Source organism: Antechinus flavipes, chromosome 6 (assembly GCF_016432865.1).
Source record: "Antechinus flavipes isolate AdamAnt ecotype Samford, QLD, Australia chromosome 6, AdamAnt_v2, whole genome shotgun sequence".
Lineage (NCBI taxonomy): Eukaryota > Metazoa > Chordata > Mammalia > Dasyuromorphia > Dasyuridae > Antechinus > Antechinus flavipes.
Window position 1 is genome coordinate 227,589,410 of NC_067403.1, and position 23,376 is coordinate 227,612,785.

Here is a 23,376-nt window from a genome sequence, read left to right on the forward strand (position 1 = left end):
CCTCTCTGGACCGCAACTCCCTTTCTCCTGAATTTTTTTTTTTTTTTTGGGGGGGGGGGCTGAGGCTATTGGGGGTAAGTGATTTGCCCAGGGTCACACCGCTAGAAAAGTGTTAAGTGTCTGAGGCCAGATTTAATTCTTGTCCTCCTGACTTCAAGGCTGGAGCTCTATCCATTGTCACTTAGCTGCCCCCAGGTTAATTTTTTTAAATAGTTCCAGAACAAATAGTTTTTGTGTTATTTAGTTTATGCATAATTCCAGAGAAAAATCACACTGTATTTTATCATAGGCAAATAAATGCATGTTTGGTTTTAAAACCAGTTTTCTTAGTGAATATAGGCATGGAAATACAAAACAAATTTTAGGCAGTAGATTGTAACAGCAATAAGCTGTTCATTAAGTAAGCTTTAAACAAATTATGCAAGAGTATTTCGATATCAGAAAAGTCATGAACTTTATTCTATCACAGCATTGAGGAAATCTTTTACAAAATCTCACATTTATTCATGAACACATGAAATGTAGCAGGGGAATTTTCTATCAACATAATTTAAAATATATGCCTTAAACTAAAGGTAAACATAATAGGCAAAGAAGAAAGAAGAAAGTATTTTTCACTAATAAAAAGTACAAAACTAAGATTACAAGTTTGTGAGAATATCAAGTTTCATCACTTTTATTTAAATAATATTAGAAATTGTAGTAATTCAGCAAGAGAAGAAAAAGATATTATTAGGATTAATTAAGGTTGAAGATGAAGAGTTAAAAATTGTAGATGAAGTGATAGTTAATGGAGACAATAAATTAGTTCAGGAAGATTGTAGGATATAGGATTGCCCAATAAAAATAATTTCATGATTTTTTTTCTTACATTATTATTATTAACAAATAAAGTAAAAAAAATCATAAAAAGAGAACCCTATTAAATAAAAATAATAAGGTAATAGGGATTTGACCTAATTATATGATAGAAGACCAATATAAGAACAACTCTGAATAATAATTACTTAAAGGAAGACATAAACTGTCTAAAGGTGTTCACTAGGCATGAATAAATCAAATTCATATAGCAAAAACAAGACTTTCAATTTTTATATTTACTGCAATAGCCAAAATGACAAGATTTCTTCATGGAATTGGTCTAAATTTTAAGGTAATTTATGTGGAAGAACAAGTGACCATGAATATTGAGGGGGGAAGAGGTGGAGAGGGGGAGGTAGGGCAAGAGGGAGGACTTAGCACAAAACTAATGAAAATGATCTTATATTCACCAGCTTTAAAATATGTTACAAGTTAATTATCAAAACTTTTTGTAATTGAGCAAAATGAAATAGATCAATGGAATAGAATAGAGCCTACCACACAACCAAATTTATGCAGAAGATTAAAGTTTGATAAATGTAGAGCTAAGAAAAACCTCTGGAAAGAATTTGTTACTTAATGGATATGCTTGAAAAAACTTAGTAAGAAATATATTTAGAAGCATATCTCATATCATATACTGTAATAAATTTTAGTTGAAGAATAGATATGGACAGGCAGTTCTCAAGAGAAGTTCCTAAGAGAAGAAATCCAAGCTACGTGGAGCAATATGTGCTCCAGATTACCAATAATTTGATAAATGCAAATTAAAACCACTAACACCTCTCAAATTGATAAAATTAACCAATTTTGTAAGGGCTGTGAAAACTGATACATGGCTACACAGTGTTAGTAGATCTGTGAATTGGTCCATCTATAGAGTAATTTAGGACTATATTCCCAAAGTTACAAAACTGTGTGTTTGTCCCAGTGATACTAGTACTAGGATTGTACCACAAAGAGATCGAAGAAAGAGAAAAAGGTTTGTGGCAGCATTTTGTGTAGTGGTAAAGAACTGATGGGGGAAAAAGACTGAACAAATTATAGTATATGAATGTAATAGAATAACATTGTGCTATTAGAAATGGAAAGATGATTTCAGAGAAACTTAGATGTTCATAAACTGCTGAAGAATGAGATGAGCAGAGCCTAAAGTTTATATCATCAAATATGTTAAAGCTGAACAATTCTTTTTTTAAATAGTATTTTGTTCCCTCAAATTATATGTTAATAAAATTTTTAGCATTCATTTTTTGTATACGATTTTGACTTCCAAATCATCTTTCCTTCCCTCCATCTTCTGAAGATGTTAGGATTATAATACTGTTTATAATGTGCTATCATGTAAAGTTCCACATCAGATATAATTGTGAAAGAAGAAACAGTTCAAAAGAAAAAAAAAACATAAGAATAAAGTAAATGAAAAAGAATATGTTTCAATCTGCATTCAGTCTATCAGTTCTTTTATCTGGATCCTTGCATTGCTGAGAAGAACTGAGTCAGTCATAGTTGATCATCACACAGTGTTGCTGATGACTGTGTATAATGTTTTCCTGGTTCTGCTCATTTCACTTATGCATTAGTTTGTATGGTTTTTCTAAAATCTGCCAGTTCATCATTTCTTTTTGGATAATAGTATTCCATTACAATATCACAGCTTGTTCAGCCATTCTCCAATGGGTTTTCCCTCAATTTCTGATATTTTGCTGCCTTGAAAAAGACTGCTATAAAATTTTGTGCACATGTAGGTCCTTTTTTCTTTTTTAGTGATCTCTTTGGGATTCAGTCCTAATAAGGTAATGCTGTATGTCCTTAAGGCATAGAAAAACTAACAGTTTTGAAACACTTAACACTATGATCAGTGGTCTACTGTGATCCTAAAGAATAAGTGATGAAAAATGCTGTCTATCTCATTACACAGAGATAGATCGACTAATATGCAGAATGGGACACATTTTTGGATATAGCTAATGTGGGTATTGTTTTGGTTGACTATATTTCTGTTTAGTTTTATGGGAGGGAGAGAAAAAAATACTTGATAATTGAGAAAAATGATGACTCGAGATACAAATTCAAATAGTATTCAGGTGGCCTAATAATTAAAATCAATGACATGTGTGTGTATTTGTATATGTGTGTATAATCTTTGAATTTGTGGAGAAACATGTAGTATTCATTGCTGGTGAAATTATAATTTGATAGTATCTTTTGGAAAAGTAATCTAAGCATTACATAATAAAAATTACAAAAATCATTTTCTTTGACCTATTGATTCCATTATTGGTAATGTATCCTGAAAGTGTTAATAAATAAAAGTGTCATATAAAAAAGCTGTTTGTTGGAGATTATGTGTAATTTTGAAAAAGTTGACAATTTTGGTTTAAACTTGTGATTTCATAAGGAAATTACTTTCTGAATTTCAGAAATTCAGAACTGTGATATCTAGGAAATTATAAGAAAGGAAAAGGTGGTCTGATCAGAGGATCAGAATGAGGGATGACTGGTGGACAACTAGAGTGCTCTGCTTGTATACTGTAGAAATCAGAGAAATCCTGTATGAGGAAGACTTTCAGCCCAAAGAGTGGAAATCCTACACCTACATTCCTCTATGAAACTTATGACAACACATAAACTAGAATCATACAGTGGGCAAACATGGGCAAAATTTAATTTGTATTGCTGGGTGAGAACTTCCAAATTGATAAGAACATGGATCCATGTAGGATTTTTGAGGGAATTCTTGGTTTGTACCTCCAGTGTTGCAGATTGGCACTAATATGTAATTTCTAGTCTTAGAAAGTTTGTAATTCTGAGCCCAAATGTTGACTTCTCCATGGTCACATAACTAGCACACATTCAAAGAAACTAGAACAAATTTTCTCTGATGTCAAGACTGACCTTTTCTTCTCAGTGCTACAATGCAAAAAGCAGAAACCCCCTAAATATCGTAATAAGGAAAAATTTAAATAAATTGTATTTTTCCATGTAATTGAATATCATAACATTTTTAGGATAAGCATGTAAGGGAATCTGGAAAGACCTGTATGAAATAAGGCAAAATGGAAAAAAAAAAAAAAAGCAGAACTAAAAGTACAGAACATAGGATTGGAATCAGATAGGTTAATGGACAAAAAATTCTTGATAGAGACCAAGAGAGAATAACAAAAAAGTTATGATTTTAAACATTAAAATTCATTTATTTAAAGTTAGTAAAAAAGAAAGTGTAACAGTATGCATTTTTTCCATTCAATTTTATTTTCACTTTTGAATTTACCTTCATGCCTTCTCTCACTTATTAAGAAGGTAAGAAAACAAGATTCATGTAATAGGATGTCCTATTGTTGACTATTTTAAACAACCAATCTAAAGTTTAAAAATAAATTTGTTGTTTTCTTAGAGCCAGGTTATGTGCATTTTTCATTTTGTCAATTTCTCACTTATGTCCTGAAAAAAGTATTCATACCTTATAAGTATGAAGGTTTCATCAACAAACCTTTGACCTTTTTTTTAGTTTTTAAATCATGGATAACTTTTTTTTTTTTTTTTTTTGCCACTTGTTTTTCTCCTTGCTTACCTTAACATTGAAGTTACTGAATATTCATGTATTTACAAACTTGGTTTGGAGAATATTAAGAATCCTTTGTCAAAATTTTCCTCAGCAACTAATTTATCAGTTAATCTGTAGTTATTTACAAGGCTGAATGGTATTTGTTCCATGAAATGATAGTTGTGGCCTTCGTGTGTATGATGACACTTCCAACTTATTTGCTTCTCTAAGGAGAAACCGTGAGCAGTTTGTCCAGTTTAGCTACAGCTTAATGTCTGTTTCATAATGTCAATATAATATCATTGGTTTGTTTCTTAGTAATCTGTTAACCCATTTGTTGTTAGGGAAACATTTCATTTACTTGTTTATTGACTCTGAAAACTGAATTTGTTTCAAAGCACCTGCTGCCTCCTTTTAGGTTAGTCCTCCATCATTGTAGAAATAGGAGGAGGCTATTTTAAAATTGTTTTTTTGTTTCATATTTACCAAGTAAGAATTTATCATTAGTGAGTGGCCAGTCTAGTAGGGATGAACCTCTATACTCAGCTGTGCTTTCCTTGAGAAAGCTAACATAGGCTATTGACAGCACAGTATTTTCTAAATTTGTTAGAACCTGCTAGAATCTGTATATTTTGTCATCTTCAGAGTTCCAGTATTGCTTCTGTTTTATTTTCAGGTGTTCATAAGATTCTTGTGTAAGTACTACAAAACCATGAAAAAAAAAGTCTTATTTTTTACAAATGGCTGTGCTCATTAAGATATTTTATTTACCTCCATAGTAAAAACAAAGCAATTCAGATTATTATCGAGTTATATTATTATATATTGTAGACTAGCGGTCTCTCCAAAGTCAGTATTTGGGCTCTTTGGAAGTCAGGGACTTAATTTGACAGGATTTGGTATGTGTGTGTGTGATTAACCAATTGGAAAATGGGACGACAGGTTATTTTTCACCTTCAGTAAGTATCCAAAAATAGCATTAGTCTTCCACACAAACACATATACCCATATCTCTTCCCAGATAGTACTTTTTAACCTTCTCCTCTTCCTTCTTGATTGCCCCTTTTCTGCTTTGTGGCACAGAGCACAGAGATTGAACTGGGTTTGACATCAGGAAAATGTGAGTTCAAATTTGACCTCAGATTCTTAGCAGCAGCAGGACCCTGAATAAGTGATATAATTACTATTTGCCTCAGTTTCCTCAACTATAAAAAGGACATAATAATATCTACCTTATATGGTTATTTTATTAATCAAATGAAATATTTGTAAAGCATTTAGCCTAGTGGCATATAGTAAATACTTAATAAATGCTTGCTTCTTTCTCCTGTGGCATTTTTTTTTTTTTAAGCTATGGTCTTGCTAAAAATTCTGCATGTATCTCCTGCTCCCAGAAAATTTTCTAGAATGACCCTGGGTTTGGAGGTAGGGGCCATCAAGTAAGAGCTCTTCGTTCTGTCTTTTCATTTTTGGTGGACTTAGTGTGTTACATGGGATGAACCAGACTTGAATGAGTAGAGATTTGGATCAGCTATCATCTTTGCTTACAAAACCTATCCATCTTCCCAAAACTTATATACTTTCAATCCTTCTAGTCATCCAGATTCATAGCCTCAGTGTGATACTTACTTTCCTCATACATTGTCATACTTATAATTTCTGTCTTTTTTTTTTAATAATAACTTTATATTGACAGAATCCATGCCAGGGTAATTTTTTTTTACAACATTATCCCTTGCACTCGCTTTCTGTTCCGATTTTTCCCCTCCTTCCCTTCACCCCCTTCCCTAGATGGCAAGCAGTCCTATATATGTTAGATATGTTGCAGTATATCCTAGATACAATATATGTTTGCAGAATCGAACAGTTCTCTTGTTGCACAGGGAGAATTGGATTCAGAAGGTAAAAATAATCTGGAAGAAAAACAAAAATGCAAATAGTTCACATTCATTTCCCAGTGTTCTTTCTTTGGGTGTAGCTGCTTCTGTCCATCATTTATCAATTGAAACTCATTTAGGTCTCTTTGTCAAAGAAATCCACTCCATCAGAATACATCCTCATACAATATCGTTGTTGAAGTGTATAATGATCTTCATGATGAATTCTTATCCCAAGATCTTTGGGTTTGTCAAACACTAGATTGCTATAGTTGACTATTCTATCTTGTGAATCTAACCTTTTCCACTGATCAACTAATCTATTTCTTAGCCAATATCAAATGGTTTTGGTGACTGCTGCTTTATAATATAATTTTAGATCAGGTACAGCTAGGCCACCTTCATATAAGTTCTGTCTTTACAGTATCTCGGAATCCAGCTTCTACTATTTATATAGAACTTATTCTAACTCATGTTCTTATCATCTTGCCTTGACTATTGTAATAGTCTCCTAATTGAGTCCCCTGTTGCAAGTCTTTACTTTCTCCCATTCATTCTTCACATAGCTGCCAAACTGATTTCCTAAAGTGAAGATCTGACCAGGTCATCTCATTATTTAATAAAAGTCATTGTTTCCCTGTTGACTCTCGAATCAAGTATTTTACCTTTATTTCATCCTTTAAAAAATTTATATTTTGCTTAAATTTTAGAATGTATCTAATTACTAGTGTAGCAGTACACAGATATAATACCTAAACAAACAAATGTACAAATTGAGTGATGTGTGCTCAGAATTTTTACATATGATCAAAAAAGATTTTGGCTTTGACTATTATAAATGTCTTTTTACAAATCTTCTTATCCTTAATAGCTCCCCTTATCAATCCATCCTTCGTATAACTACGGTAATCTCCATAATGTGGGGGCTTGAATATTCTTCTAGTAAAAAATATTTGGGTGTTTTGTTGTCTGTGAGATAAAATTCTCTTTAGCCTCGAATATAAGACCTACAGTCTTACTCTAACATGTTTTTCATCTTTCTTTCATTCTGTTATTATGTACTGTTGTGTTCTGGAACTGGACTTGTAATAGTTGTTTCAGATGCTGCCATCTCTTGAATCTCTAGATTGATTCAGATGATTCCTTTGGGTGTAATGTATTTTTACTATCTTCCTGATTGTGTTTCTTTTTAGGTCTCATCTCATATGCCAACTCTTCCTTATGTCCAATAGCTGAAAGTGTGTGTTTTTTTTTTTTTTTAATTTTAAGTATTTCTTAGAGTCCTTTAATTTGAGCTCTCATTTGTTCTCACATCTTATCTTATATTTGTATTTATTTGTGTATATATAATACCCCCTTATTGGATTATAAATTAGTTGAGAAGGATTGTACTACTGTTATCATTTTTCTATCTTAGCATCTACCGTAGTACAGGTAGAACATTGCACATTTAAAAACTGTTTTTTAAATGGCTTGCATGTGTTTTTGATATTCCAAAGTCCAGAAGAACCTAAAACATATCTCTTTTAGCTTTTTTTTTTTTTAAATCAGGATTAAAGCTTCCAAATAAGATAAATCCTGTTCCTTAAGTATAAGAAATAAGATGATGTTCTTTTCACATTATCTTAGAATATTCCTTGAGAATCAAATAATTTGGCGAATATTTCATATCAGTGTCTTTGGTATTTATTGATGCAATTTAATGGAAGTTGTTTGTGGACTAACTGGTATAATATTCAGATTATAGATGGACAGAGAATCTATAAAGGCTAATGAGGTAGGAAATGGGGGGGGGGCGAGGAAAGGGTATCCTGTAGTTTATATGTTAGAATGCCACTTAGTATTGGTACAGAGTTAGTCTTGCCATGAGTGTTTTACTGTTTTATTTCTGTGTATGTTTATGCGTAATCTATATGTATATGTACATGTGTGTATAAGTGTATATATACATATATATATGTATGTGTGTGTGTATACACACACACACTCCTGTTTTGTTGGCATGCTGTTTTGAGTTATAAGAATACATCTGGTTTATGTACTCATTTTTCTTATACTTGACTGTTTAGGGTAAAGAATTCCTCTGTTAGAAATAATAAGCCTTTTTTTTTTCTTTTCTTTTTTAGAATAGACAAAATAGAACAGTGACAAAAGCAGGATTATTTAAACTTGGTTTTATTCATCTTCTTTTGATGTTCTAAATACTTATATTGTAGGTATAACTGAAATATTTTCAGAGCTCTTGTATACTTGATGATATTGCATTTGGGTGGGCTGGTTATTATACTGAATTCATTATATATAAATTCTAAATTGGTGAACAATAGGATGTCAGTGCTGGCAAAGAATGTTAGGTCCAATCTTTATACCTTATGTTTAATCATGAAATAAAATCATTTTTCAGTGATCAGACTTTTCACTTAGAATATGTAATTATCTGCATATATATATATTTCCTGTGGCTATTTGATGGATATTTAAAGAATTCTTAGAATTTTGTGGGAAATAAAATAAGTATGGAAGGACTCAAAGGAAATAAACCAAAGATTATGAGAGGGAAAAGTTATTTGATGATAAGATCTACATTGCTACAAGAAAATTCTTAACTAGGTACTCCCTGCACTGATGAAATTATAGATCTGGTTATACTACTTCTTTTGCTCTAATTTTTTTTGGTAAAAAGAAAGCTTCAATTTGGTGGGCTTTGTAAATAGTTTGAAGGACATACAGGCCCCTCTAGGAATGTTTAGACTTCTGCTTCATCTCCTTTGGAGACATTTTGCACAGTACGATGAATACAGATGAAACTTCATACTCCTGAAATTTTCATATGTAGAAGTATTTATACATATTAGAAGTTTATCTATTTGTATATTTTTATATTTTCTCTGCTTTGTACATTTTTAAGGGAACTTTAACAGTAACTTTTCACTACTGGTTTACCTTCTTTATGAAATGTAAATTAATTAATTTCTTATTTTTTCCTTTTTCTTTGTAGGTATGGCCTCACAAGTCTTGGTCTACCCACCATATGTTTATCAAACTCAGTCAAGTGCCTTTTGTAGCGTGAAAAAACTCAAAGTAGAGCCAAGCAGTTGTGTATACCATGAGAAAACCTATCCCCAGACTTATCTGAATGGTAGAAACTTTGGAATTTCTCATCCTTCTACTAAGGAGAGTACTTTTCAGACAAAAATACCATTGAACAGATCACGAGGACATAACTTTTTGTTGCAGACAAATACTGCTGCTTTTAAAAACACTGCAGGTGCTACCAAGGTCATAACTGTGCGAGCACAGCCCTCTCACGTGGAGGCACCTCCATCTGGGACCCGGGAAAGCACCCAGCGATGGGGATTGAAGCGTAAAAGTAAAGAGCTGGAGAATCAAAGTAGCACAATGCAGATTGTTGATGAACTGTCTATACTGCCTGCAATGTTGCAAACCAATATGGGAAATCCAGTGACGGTTGTTACAACTACGGCAGCATCAAAGCAGAACTGTACCAGTGGAGAAGGAGATTATCAGTTAGTGCAACATGAAGTTTTGTGTTCACTTAAAAATACATATGAAGTCCTTGATTTTCTTGGGAGAGGGACTTTTGGCCAGGTAGTCAAATGCTGGAAAAGAGGGACAAGTGAGATCGTGGCAATCAAAATTCTAAAAAATCACCCTTCTTATGCGCGCCAAGGACAAATAGAAGTGAGCATATTATCAAGACTCAGTACTGAAAATGCTGATGAATTTAATTTTGTACGAGCTTATGAATGCTTTCAACACCGTAACCATACCTGCTTGGTTTTTGAGATGTTGGAACAGAATTTATATGATTTTTTGAAGCAAAATAAATTCAGTCCGCTGCCACTTAAAGTAATACGACCTATTCTTCAACAAGTAGCCACTGCATTGAAAAAACTGAAAAGTCTTGGTTTAATTCATGCTGACCTCAAACCAGAGAATATTATGTTGGTAGATCCTGTGCGGCAGCCATATAGGGTTAAAGTAATAGACTTTGGATCTGCTAGCCATGTATCAAAGACTGTTTGTTCTACATATTTACAGTCTCGGTACTACAGGTAGGTGGGAACTGTTTTTGGTTACCAAAGGAATGTTCAGTTTGTGTTTCAAGAAGTGGTCATGTTTCCAGGATTGGAAAAGCATTTCTAAGACATGTATAGAAATCAAGATATGTATTCACAGAGAAGTTTGATGATTTCTTAACATCCTTAAAGTACACTATACACCCTCTATCCTCCAGGGTCTTCCCTATACAAAGGCTGCTTTTAAGAAATGGATAGTTGGGATTTAAGCTTCTGTTTAATGATGTTAAGGTTTATAATAATATTAGCTCACATTAGACAATAGTACTTTAGTAGGAAAAAACTACTTTTTCTTTACAACATCTGTAAAACGTGCAGTGCAAGGATGCCCATTTTTATTTCAGGGCTGAGGTGCAGGCAGACAATTAGTTTTGCTTGGGCTAGAAAGCTACTGGATTCTGTATTGAGAGTGCTCTGGAACTCTCTGCCCTCTCATGTTCAAAATTCTTACCTAAGGCACTATCTTTCCTGATCCTTGACTATTACCTACCACTTCTTTTTGTGGGAGAATGCAGGGATTGTTTACATGTCCATCTTTTAAAAAAAAATTCTTCGGCACCTGGGATAATTCTTAATAAATTGTTGCTGATAGATTAATATTTGGCAATAAATGGTTACTTGACATTTTTCTGAAGGATTACTAATCTATCACCAAAAAATCTATTTAATGTCTGAATAGACATAATCTTTCCTTACATGGGGTGTTTTTCTTTTATCATTTACAGAGCATCCCTTCTCATCATATAGTTTGTCTCATTAAATATCATGTGGATAGAGATGTGCAAATGATGTTTTTAGTGATTAGAATCTGAAATTGAATTTCTTGGTTTGATCCCCACAAGAGCAAGTCAAGAATCTTGTGCAGATGCTATCTTGCCATTGATTAGGGCCAATCCTGGGGATATTTAGTAGAAGTTAATAACTGTTACTGAAAAGTCAACAGATAATACATCGTTTGGGCATATGTAAGTAAGGTCATTATCTAAAGGAGACTACATTTTGTTTTGCTCAGGAGTAGTGATTCCTAAATTAGTTGACTAAATTAATTGAAAAGTAGATAAATTTAAACTTTTAAATATTTATGCTATCTTTCAATTTAATCAACATTAAGCAGAACTCTGAGGTTTTTTTGGGGGTGGAGGGTGTGATGTAGATAAATGCATATCCCATATCTCAACATAAGTTAGAATAATAATATTTTTCTGCATAACTTCCACCTTAAGATTTTACTAGATTCTCCCAACTTCATTTAACTCAATTTCTGCTTGCTTTATCCTTATATTTAATTCATCTATTATTTATGTAACACTATTATATTTGATTTTGAATTCTTCAGTAGCTCAGATGTTAGTTTCTGGTGGTGGTTGTTTTTTGTTTTGTTTTTTTTAATTTGGTAATGTTCAGTTGACCTGGCTTTAAGAAGAAATGGACCCTAAATAAATTTTGCCATTTAATATTTATTGAGTGGACAAAATAATAAATATTTTTAAAAGTTTAAATTGAAATATTTTCCCATATTTTTAGCATAGCACTGGTTTACCTAATAGTAAACTAAGTTTACTAAGGTGGTCTTATCCAGAATTTATATTCTATTTAAGGAATAGTTGTTAAGCTATTTAGAAACTATTTAAATAGCTAAACAATTTAAAAACTACTTATATAGTTAAACTAAGGTTTTAAAAAAATTAAGATAACAAAATTATACATAATACAATTTAAATACTTTTAATATAAAATTGTGTGTTTATGTTTGTGTATATATATATATATATATACTTATATATGTATATATGTATATATATATATATATGTATATATATATATATATATATATATATATATATGATTAATCATAATTTTCTTCATCTTTAGGATCTTTTTAAAGAACAAAATCTTTCCTGAATAAAAAATTGTAATTGTCATATAAATTGTCAAGGAAAAAGATTGGAAATTTGTCTTTATCTCAGTCCAGTTAGACCTAAATTTTCAAGACATCATTAGCAGTTATGAGGGGAAAATGGATTATGTTTTATTGTATACTTTCCTGGTGATTTCTAGAAATTGTTATACGAAAAAGTCATCTGGTTAGGAAAATATTTTACCAGTAGTTTACAAAAATGTAATGATAATGTTTAGAACTTGAATACCAGGAATTAGTTCAGTCTTCTGCCTGTCTGCTATATTAATTCACTTGTAGCTTAAATGAAAACTTAACCCCCTTGTTGTATGTTAACACCTTGATCTTTAAAAAAAATAGTGTAAACAGGAAATGGCAGTTGAGTCTCAGAGGCTAACCTTAACAAGTAAAACTTGAGGGAACAGAAGTAGTGTGAGCACAAGTGCTCACAATCCCTTGTAAACAACTTGCACTTAGGAATAGCTTCAGATGTTATTCTATCACTTTGAACTGTGCATCACAGTTATGTAGTGGGGGAATATCTTAAAATAGGCAGGGGGTGGTGGCCAAAGACTGTTGACTACTATAGATGGCGAGGCTGTCTCACTGTTACAGTGAAAGAAGCCAGAAGTGCACGCTGCTCAGGGTGTTGATTGCTCAAGGTCAGCATGTTCTAAAGTCAGCTGCTATACTTATGAATGTGGCTACTGTCAGGAATATGTTGCATGCATAAAAAGGCATAGCAAGTATGTGCCACATTTGTGAAGTAGAGTGGCTGAATTTAGGTTGTGAATTTCTTTTTAAAAATAGTAAACTTTGGCAGTAATATTCTGGGTCATTTCAAGACTTGATTCCTATTTGTTCCTTTTCATTTGAAAGTGGAGACACAGAAAAAATAAAACATAATACTGCTTTTTGGTTTGTTTTTTACTTTCTTGATTTTCACTAAGAATTTTGTGTTTTCTTGATGCACAAATTTGAGTTGCTTTTACTTTTAACATCATTTTAATAATTTGTGAATTTATCTTATCTACTATATCACAAATAGTTTATTTTCTCCACAGTTTTTCTCAGGCTATTTTAAATTCTTCTTTGAGCTTGCTAGTTGGTGCAGGGAGATGACCTCTTAATCAGGAATGCTTCAGTCCCAAAATCCCCACCTTAGATGCTTAACTGTATGATCCTAGGCAAGTCACTTAACTTCTCTGTGCCTCAGTTTCCTCATCTGTAAAATGGTAATAAATAAAAGCGCTGGTTGTGAAGATAAAATGAGTTAACATTTGTAAAATGCTTTCCAAGTCTTAAAACATTTTATAAATGCTAACTATTTGTATATAAATTTTATAGGAAGAGGAAAATTATTGTATTGGACATTCTAATACAGAGTTCTTTAGCAGGCTCTATTAAATGCTAAATTGGCAGTTCTAATATAAAAAAGCATGTAACAAAATTTAAAAGTTTATAAAATCATTTATAAACAGAATAGTAGATTAATATTTTATATGCTTTAATGTTATTTTTCAAAGTATTTTCACTTAATTATCTCTTCTGATAGAGGCGGTCTAAAATGTAGTAGATAGAATGTGGTAGGTTTAGAATTAGGAAAACCAGGGTTCAAATCCTAACCCTGAAATTTAGTAACTCTCTCATCCCTAGGCAAGACATGTAACCTGAGTATTTCTTGTTAAGCAACAGATGGGTTGTCAGTCGATGGAGGGAGCTACTGTCATGCTAAATCTTGCCCGTGCTAAAGAAATCACAAGAACTGCTATGTTGGGGTTTTCTTATGTGATCATTACATTGTTCTTATGTGAAAGGCAGAACTGATAGTCTGACAGTTGAGAATCCTGAGTCTTTTTTTTGGCATACATTAAAAATTTTTTTTTAATTATAGCTTTTTATTTACAAGATATATGCATAGATAATTTTTCAGCATTGACAACTGCCAAAGCTTTTGTTCCAATTTTTCTCCTCCTTTCCCCCACTCTCTCCCCCAGATGACAGATTGACCAATACATGTTAACTATGTTAAAGTATAAGTTAAATACAATGTATGTATACATGTCCAAACAATTAATTTGCTGTATAAAAAGAGTCGGACTTTGAAATAGTGTACAGTTAGCCTGTGAAGTAAATAAATGCAGGCGGACAAAAATAGAGGGATTGGGAATTCTATGTAGTGGTTCATAGTCATCTCTGAGTTCTTTCCCTGGGTGTAGCTGGTTCAATTCATTACTGCTCTATTGGAACTGATTTGGTTCATCTTTATTGTTGAAGAGGGCCACATCCATCAGAATTGATCATCACATAGTATTGTTGTTGAAGTATATAATGATCTCCTGATCCTGCTCATTTCACTCAGCATCAGTTCATGTAAGTCTCTCCAGGCCTTTCTGAAATCATCTTGTTGGTCATTTCTTACCGAACAATAATATTCCATAACATTCATATACCACAATTTATTCAGCCATTCTCCAATTGATGGGCATCCACTCAGGTTCCAGTTTCTGGCCACTACAAAGAGGGCTGCCACAAACATTCTTGCTCATACAGGCAGGCCCCTTTCCCTTCTTTAAGATCTCTTTGGGGCATAAGCCCAGTAGAAACACTGCTAGGTCAAAGAGTATGCACAGTGTGATAACTTTTTGAGCATAGTTCCAAATTGCTCCAGAATGGTTGGATGTATTCACAATTCCACCAACAATGTATCAGTGTCCCAGTTTTCCCACATCCCCTCCAGTATACTGCATTAATCTGTCATTCTAGCCAATTTGACAGATGTGTAGTGGTATTTCAGAGTTGTCTTAATTTGCATTTCTCTGATTAATAATGACTTGGAGCATCTTTTCATATGGCTAGAAATAGTTTCAATTTCTTTGTCTGAGAATTGTCTGGAAAATCCTGTGTCTTGACCAGGTTAATGACTTCTTCAGAGCCATCTGGAGGCCACACCCAGATTCCAGATCTCTTAAGCCTAAGTGTGAAGTATTTTCCACTGTTTTTCCCTCCCCTTGTACTAAATTGTTGGAAATGAGCTTTGTTTTGTGATGTTAGACTCAGAGAATTGCTGTTATTATATCCTTGCAAATAAAAATTTCTTTAAGACTTCAAGTTAATTATTATATCTGGTCAAATGATCCTTTTTCTCTCTAGTACAAAGAGGTTTGTTAGCCAATTTGTTGAGTTTTTCCTGTTTATGATGACATTCATTTACATTCATTCAGCATACAGTTTTTGTGTGTATATATATATGTGTGTGTGTGTGTGTGTGTGTATGTATATATATACATATAAAATGTGTTTATGTATATATTATATACATTATAGATAACATAATGATCTGTTAGGCACAAGGGAAAGTTTGAAAAAGAATAAAAATTGGATCTCATTCATAGTTATGTGGATGAAAAAGAAGGAAATGCATATCTTTTAAATTTTAAATGAAATGTTTCATATTGAAATTATTTGAGGAATATGTATTAAAGTATTACCTTTAATTTTAAGTATCTGAAGTGTTGACTCAGCCTTTCAAAAGAAAGTGACATAATGAAAAAAATTTGCCCTTTAGGAGGCTTTTTTACATTTTTAATTTACATTGTAGAAACTTTAAAACAATACTAAATATAATTTTTGTTCTTGTTAATTATGCAGTTGCCTTATTTTTGCATTCTCAATGTTTCTCTTCTTCCCAAATTGATTATTTTAGCTATCAATTCATTTAGCTACAATTTAGATAAATCATTGACTATCTCTAAAAATTGGTATTGGCTTTATACCTTTAAATTAAAAGGATAGTAGATTATAAATAGATAAGTTTGGCAGGAGGGGATAAATATTATCCTAGTTGTATGCCAAAATTCCAGTCATGATTCTTTTTTCTCCCTCATGTTTAAAAAAAGGTATATATGTAATTTTAAAAATCTAAATAAATTATATCACTTGGAATTCATTTTTAAATGAAAAGAATTAAAAATATTAAGGAATCCTTTGGTAGTATTTTGTAAGGTATTCTCTATTCAGTAGGTTTTTTTAAATGGCAAAGGACTGGGGACTTAAATCATCATTTGATCTTTTATTTCTTTTAAGCTATCAGGATCTCTTTTGATAAAAACTATCAAATCTTTTTTTATTGGCTGCCATGACCAATTTCCAGGAGTTGTTAGGTTTGTTTGTTAAGATGTTTAAACATCTTAAAACATTTTAATATACTGTAACCCTTTTATTAGACACTAGAAGCATATTAACACCAGAAGCTTTTGTTACAAAGCTTCAACTTCTGTAACTAATTTTAGATCATTGGAGATTTATTTATTTATTTTTTGTCTTTAGCACAAGATGAATTCTTTTAAGTTAGATGCAGTGGTAAAAAAATCTTTTTTTTTTTTTTTGGGGGGGGGGTCTAGTTTATACAGTTAGAATATTAAAATATTATTTATTAATTCCAGCAAAATATTAAATTGTGCTTATATTCATCTTCTTTATTACCAAGAATAATTGCTGACTTTTAAGAAGTTTTTTCCAATATATTAAGAGCTCTTAGGGAGAATCATGAAATAGACAAACCATTAACATGAGAGCTAAATAGTGTGTAAATCACTTGTTTAAAATCATAGTACTATTAAGTACATTAAAAAACATTGTTATTGAATAGGTTTTCTGAAGAAGTTTCTACTTTGTTGATGAAGCATGACTTCATTTAGTTAGCCCAGCACAGGCAAATTAAGCAAATACTAAAGTCATGCTTATACTGGCTTTTGGATTCATGCTCTGTGTCCTTGATATATGTAAAATTGCCTCAGAATGAGATTCTTTTAATACTTTAGTGATTAAATCTCCTTTAGTAGAATCCAAAGAATAATGTACCATATTCTAAGTTTTGTTTGGGAATTCTGTTAGAGAAATCTTAAAGTTGCTTTTAGCTTTAAATTCTATTGTTCTAATATACTAAGTGCCTTTTTACTTTTATAATTTTAGATAAATGAAACTAAAATATTGTGGGATTTGTAATTTCAGAGGTACATATTCTGTTAACAATATAGCTACTTTTTTTCAGCTCAAACGGTTAAATTTTTTTCTTCTTACTATTTAACATCCTCTGTAGTGACTCTTCTTTTGCCTTCTCAGATCCTTTCCCCATCTAATTTTATATAAAGTTAAAGCAGTGGAATTGTTTTAGAGAACATTAAAAAAATTTCATAGATAATATTTTTCTTTACCTTAGTCATTGTTGGGGGGAAAAAAAATCAAGTTAATATGACTCATTTGAATTTAAGAGTACATATAAGGAGGCTTAAATTCAAATCTAATTCTGCTGCTGACTTGACTCGTATGTAACTTTGAACAGGCTACTTCATATCCCTATTACTAGGTTTACTCATTGGTTAAAAGCAGATAATTATTCTCACTCATCTTCCTTGAATGAGTGATGTTAAGAGTATAAAGCCACATAATATCTAAGTACCAAATAAAGATGGAGTGAAAAATACTTTTAAAGGCTTACTGGCATAATGATATTGTGGTAATTGTGTAATTTGTAACTATAAAGTATGCTATAAATACAAGACTTAAAATCAGCTTCTGATTTTGAGTCCAGAATTGTTATGCCTATTAAGTTATTCATGTGCAGAGGGAGAAAACCTTAATATTTTTTATTGATTTACATTCATATAAATTCTTTTTGTGAAATAATTAAAAACACTTTTAATTTTTTATTCTTTTATTTGTCCTTCTGTAAAAGTGACATTTGTCCATGCTCAAGTATGAAAATCTAATATGATGGTAAAATTTTATGTTTATGCTAAGGAGCAAGTCCCAGCACTTATGTGCCTCTGTGTTTTTGACTTTTCAACAATTTTAATTGAGAATGGAATTCAGTTCCCAAGATGCTATTAGTTGGAGTAAGTCTTAGTATGGAATAGTGCCAATTCAGTGGCAGTAAATAATTCAGATGTCAGCTAGCATAACGAGGTTGTATTACTTAAGAAAGAGAATGTAATATGTGCTCAACTTTTGTGATCAAAAAGAATCGAATGTTAAGAATTAATAAAAGCTAAATTTTTCTCTTGACTATAATAAGTGTACTACATTTTAGAAAATAATCATGTGAGCATCCTTAGTTTTATATTATTTTTAAATCCTTTCACTTTACAAGGCCAAAATACATTTGAAAAAGAGGATATAGATACAATACAGATATTTTTCCATATAAATTCTTCTGAGACAAATATAAATTTGTTAATCAAAAATAAATATATCTATTATAGAAGAACATCTTGAGTGACAGAAAAATTGGTACTCAAACCATACATTATGGTGCGTGTTGGGGTGTGTGTGTGTGTGTGTGTGTGTGTGTGTGTGTATTTAGTGTTACAGCCAGTTTACTTATCTATTGTGGTTGTTTATTATGGGAACCAGAACTAGAACTTAGGTCTCTTATAGAAAGATCTGTAGACACAGTTTATATACAGTGGAAAAGGACATAGATTGGTTAAAATTGCTTTGGATATAGTTCACTTAGATTTGTATAGGCCAAGTCTATTTGATATTTTTAAATATTATCTTTGGTACATTTTGTTATGTTACACAAACTGAAACATCTCTCACAAAATACATTCTCCAAAAATACTTAAGGAAAATCACTTAATATAGTGATTATAATTGATGGCAATTTTAATTTTTTACTTTGGAGTTTGTTGGTAGCAAAATTGCTCATTGTATGTGAATCAGTCATCAATTCATTCTTTGTATTTGTATCCCTGTAGCATTAACATAGGAAAGTGATGGTCACTTAATATTGGTATATTGATTATTTCAGAGTCTGAATATGATAAAGTTTTCTTTTATTAATACAATTAGACCTAAACTTTCAAGATATTATTTGCAGTTAAGGATTGGTATGAGGGGAAAATAGGTTATGTTTTATACATATGCAAAACATATATGTATATACATATTATATGCAATATATATATTATATGCATTAGATGCATATACATCTAAAATAATGTTAATATGACTGACACAGTGTAATGTAGATTTCTGTCTTTTGATTAAATTTTTTTTAATTTTGACTTTGAGATTAATGATTACTACTCATATTTTTTTCTAACAAATTCTACTTCTAGTGTTGTTACTATGTTTATGTATATGTTTCCTATCACTGCTAACTCTTCCATTTTGCTTTTATGCCATAACTTGTCTTGCTTTTACTTAATCTCCCCTTCACTTCCTACTCCAAGGATCCTTCTGTTATCTTTTCCCCTTATTTTCCCCCCTATTTTTTATTTCATTCCCATTAATCTACACCCCTTATCCTACTCCCATTAATATATATATACCTTTCTATATCCATCTTATTCTTTCCCTCCCTCTTTATAAATTTTGAAAGGGTTTTATATCTTTTTGGAATTATATGTATTGTTCCCTCTTTAACCCATTCCCAAGATGAGTAGAATTTCAGAATTACCAGCCCTTCTCCTCCATCTAATTCCTCTGTATTATTCTTGCTGTCATACCTCATTTGTATAATATAATTATTGGTTGTTTTTTTTTTTTTTTTTGCCTTTTCCTATTTAGTTTTGCTTTTTAGAATCACATCATACTCAGATCTTCCTTATCTTTCTTTTGAACTACACAATTACTAATGGCATTTGGTTTACATTTCCATATATAAGACATAAACATTTTGTTCTTACCGAGTCCCTGGAAATTTGTCTTTGATGTTGACTCTCTTATATCAGATTTTCTATTAAGTTTAAGTTTGTTTTCCACAAAATCCAGAAAATCTGGCAGTTCATTTGAAACTTAGCAATAATGTTCATTGTAGGAAACCTTGTATGTTTTCCTTGTAGAATCTGTTTCAGATGGTGATTTGTGGATTCTTTTCTTTTCTTTCTTTTTTTTTTTTAATATTTTACTTTATTTTATTTAATAATTACTTTATATTGACAGAATCCATGCCAGGGTAATTTTTTTTACAACATTATCCCTTGCACTCGTTTCTGTTCTGATTTTTCCCCTCCCTCCCTCCACCCCCTCCCCTAGATAGCAAGCAGTCTTATATATGTTAGATATGTTGCAGTATATCCTAGATACAATATATGTTTGCAGAACTGAACAGTTCTCTTGTTGCACAGGGAGAATTGGATTCAGAAATAAAAATAACCCGGGAAGAAAAACAAAAATGCAGATAGTTCACATTCGTTTCCCAGTGTTCTTTCTTTGGGTGTAGCTGCTTCTGTCCATCATTTATCAATTGAAACTGAATTAGCTCTCTTTGTCAAAGAAATCCACTTCCATCAGAATACATCCTCGTACAATATCGTTGTCGAAGTGTATAATGATCTCTTGGTTCTGCTCATTTCACTTAGCATCAGTTCATGTAAGTCTCGCCAAGCCTCTCTGTATTCATCCTGCTGGTCATTTCTTACAGAACAATAATATTCCATAACGTTCATATACCACAATTTACCCAGCCATTCTCCAATTGATGGTCATCCATTCATTTTCCAGTTTCTAGCCACTACAAACAGGGCTGCCACAAACATTTTGGCACATACAGGTCCCTTTCCCTTCTTTAGTATTTCTTTGGGATATAAGCCCAATAGAAACACTGCTGGGTCAAAGGGTAGGCACAGTTTGATAACTTTTTGGGCATAATTCCAGATTGCTCTCCAGAATGGTTGGATTCGTTCACCACTCCACCAACAATGCATTAGTGTCCCAGTTTTCCCGCATCCCCTCCAACATTCATCATAATTTTTTCTGTCATCTTAGCCAATCTGACAGGTGTGTAGTGGTATCTCAGAGTTGTCTTAATTTGCATTTCTCTGATCAATAATGATTTGGAACACTCTTTCATATGAGTGGTAATAGTTTCAATTTCATCATCTGAAAATTGTCTGTTCATATCCTTTGACCATTTATCAATTGGAGAATGGCTTGATTTTGTGGATTCTTTTCAATTTCTACTTTCCCCTCTTGTTCCAATACATGAGGACAATTTTCTTTAATTAATTCTTGTATAGTAACCAGATTCTTTTTTTGGTCATAGCTTTCAGGTAGTTCAATTATTCTTATTTTCTCTTCTTGATCTATTCTCTAGATCTGTTGTTTTTCTTATATGAGATATCTCATATTTTCTTCTAATTTTTTATTCTTTGTATTTTGTTTATTATTTCTTATAACTAATAACCCTTAACTTCATTGGCTTTCCCTTGCCCAGTTCTGATTTTCAAAGATTTGTTCCCTCCTCCACTTCCTCTTTCTGTCCCTCCCTTGGCTCCCTCCTTCTGTACCTCCCCTCCATCTCTTCCTCCTTCCTTTCTCTCCTTTCTTCCCCTCCCTCCTTTCTTTCCCTTCCTCTTTCTCCTTTCTCCCTCTTTCTTTCCTTCTTTTCCCTCCCTGTCTCACTTCTTCCTTCTTTCCCCTTCTTCTTTCCTTCCCTTCTTTTGGTAGCGATGGGTTCCTCCTTCAGTTTTCTGGCTTGGAACCCAAAATCAAGAATTTCAACCTCCTACAAATGCCCACTGTCAGCAGCTTCCCTACAACTCCATTGCTTCTGCATTTATAGAGGAAGGGGAGAAATAGCGGGGTTGCTGATTCCTTCTTGGGCAGGGTTGTGTGTCTGCAGCACTGTTGGGTCTGATATTCTTTATCAGCAGAGGTTCCCTCAATCTTCACAGATTCAGACCTCTTGACTCCCCACATTGTCTGGGAAGTGAAAGTCCCTGTGGCTGGGGCTGAACCTACTTCTCAACCCAGCTAAACCCAGGGCCCTCCTCTTGTTGTTTCAGTGGAACTAGCCTGGAGATATTGACACATAACAGGGGCCAAACCTCTGCCTTGATATCTTTTTAGGAGGTCTTCTCATGTTTTCCCAGGATAACCACTGTTCTTCCCCAACTCTATTTGTTTTTATTTGCCCTGTTTGCCTTAAAGTGCAGTTTTATCTTGTATTTGGGGGAGAACTTGGAATTTTCTGACCTACTTCTACCATCTTCCCAGAATTCTCTCCTAGAATGGAATTTTTGTCTTATCTACTTAGCACCAGTAAAAAGAGTTCCTATGCTAGTGACTTCTCAGCTTTCTGAATTAGCACATTGCTATGATTTTCAGCATAAAATATGGATAGTCTGCATCTGAGGAATCTGCAGGATAAAAACTAAGGAAAATATGGCCACAAGTCCTTTACAGCTGCTGAATAGAGTGATATTGGAGTTAATGGCTTTGTAAAAATTATCCCACTAAGATAGCAAGATAAATTTTTGTTTCAAAATACTCTGTTTTTAGAACATGTAAGAAAAAAAAATAGCCTTTGAGAGAACTAACATTGGAATATTTTGATGAAATGTTGTTACATGAATGTGCTGAATATAATCAACAATTTTATAAATTTTTATTTCAGTGACTTTATATTATAATATAATAACCCTTGCAAAGAAATATCTCTGGGTTTCTAATATGTCTTGAAAGTATAATGTGCTCTCATAACAAGATAGTTAGAACTAACAATTACAGTAAAGGTCTTTGGTTTTATTAGCTGAAGAAATCCCAGTGTGGAAACTTCCTGTCCCAATGAAGGTAGACCCTAACTATTCTGCTTTGTAGATCATCCTGCTGAGTTGTCTGAGACACACAAAAAGTAAGTTACTTGTTCACAGGATCACATAAGTATACAAATCGAAGACTGGATTTGGATTCACATCTACCTCTCATCAAATATACAGCAGAATGTTTGGTCTCCAGGAAGCATTAATTATTTTAAATCAGCTATTTGATAGATAAGTCTTCATTTTAGAATCATTTAAATCATAGACTTTTAGAACTAGAAGGGATTTTTAAAATGTGGTCTCATTTCATTAAATGAGTAAGGAGAACTGTTCTCTTATATGTATATATTATGTGTATTATATATATGTATTATATATTATACATATAATATACATTATATGTATAAAATACATAAAATATAGTAAGAAAATTTTATGGAACTAGAAATGAATACAAAAAGCATTATGGTAAGGGTCATAATAATGTATAATCACATAACTGCAACAGTCTAAAAGAAATAAACATTATTTCTAAAGAAGGAAT

At 32.2% G+C, this 23,376-nt stretch overlaps 1 protein-coding gene across 6 annotated transcripts in view; it reads left to right on the forward strand.

The window, feature by feature from the left end:
* Window positions 1-23,376, forward strand: part of HIPK3 (homeodomain interacting protein kinase 3) — a 92,400-nt gene that overhangs the window by 21,653 nt on the left and 47,371 nt on the right. For all 6 annotated transcript variants that reach the window (XM_051966387.1, XM_051966391.1, XM_051966390.1 and 3 more), the window contains exon 2: window positions 9,284-10,361. In XM_051966387.1, coding sequence (XP_051822347.1) covers window positions 9,286-10,361 — 1,076 coding nt within the window. In that variant the 5' untranslated portion in view covers window positions 9,284-9,285. The remainder of the gene's footprint in view (window positions 1-9,283; window positions 10,362-23,376) is intronic.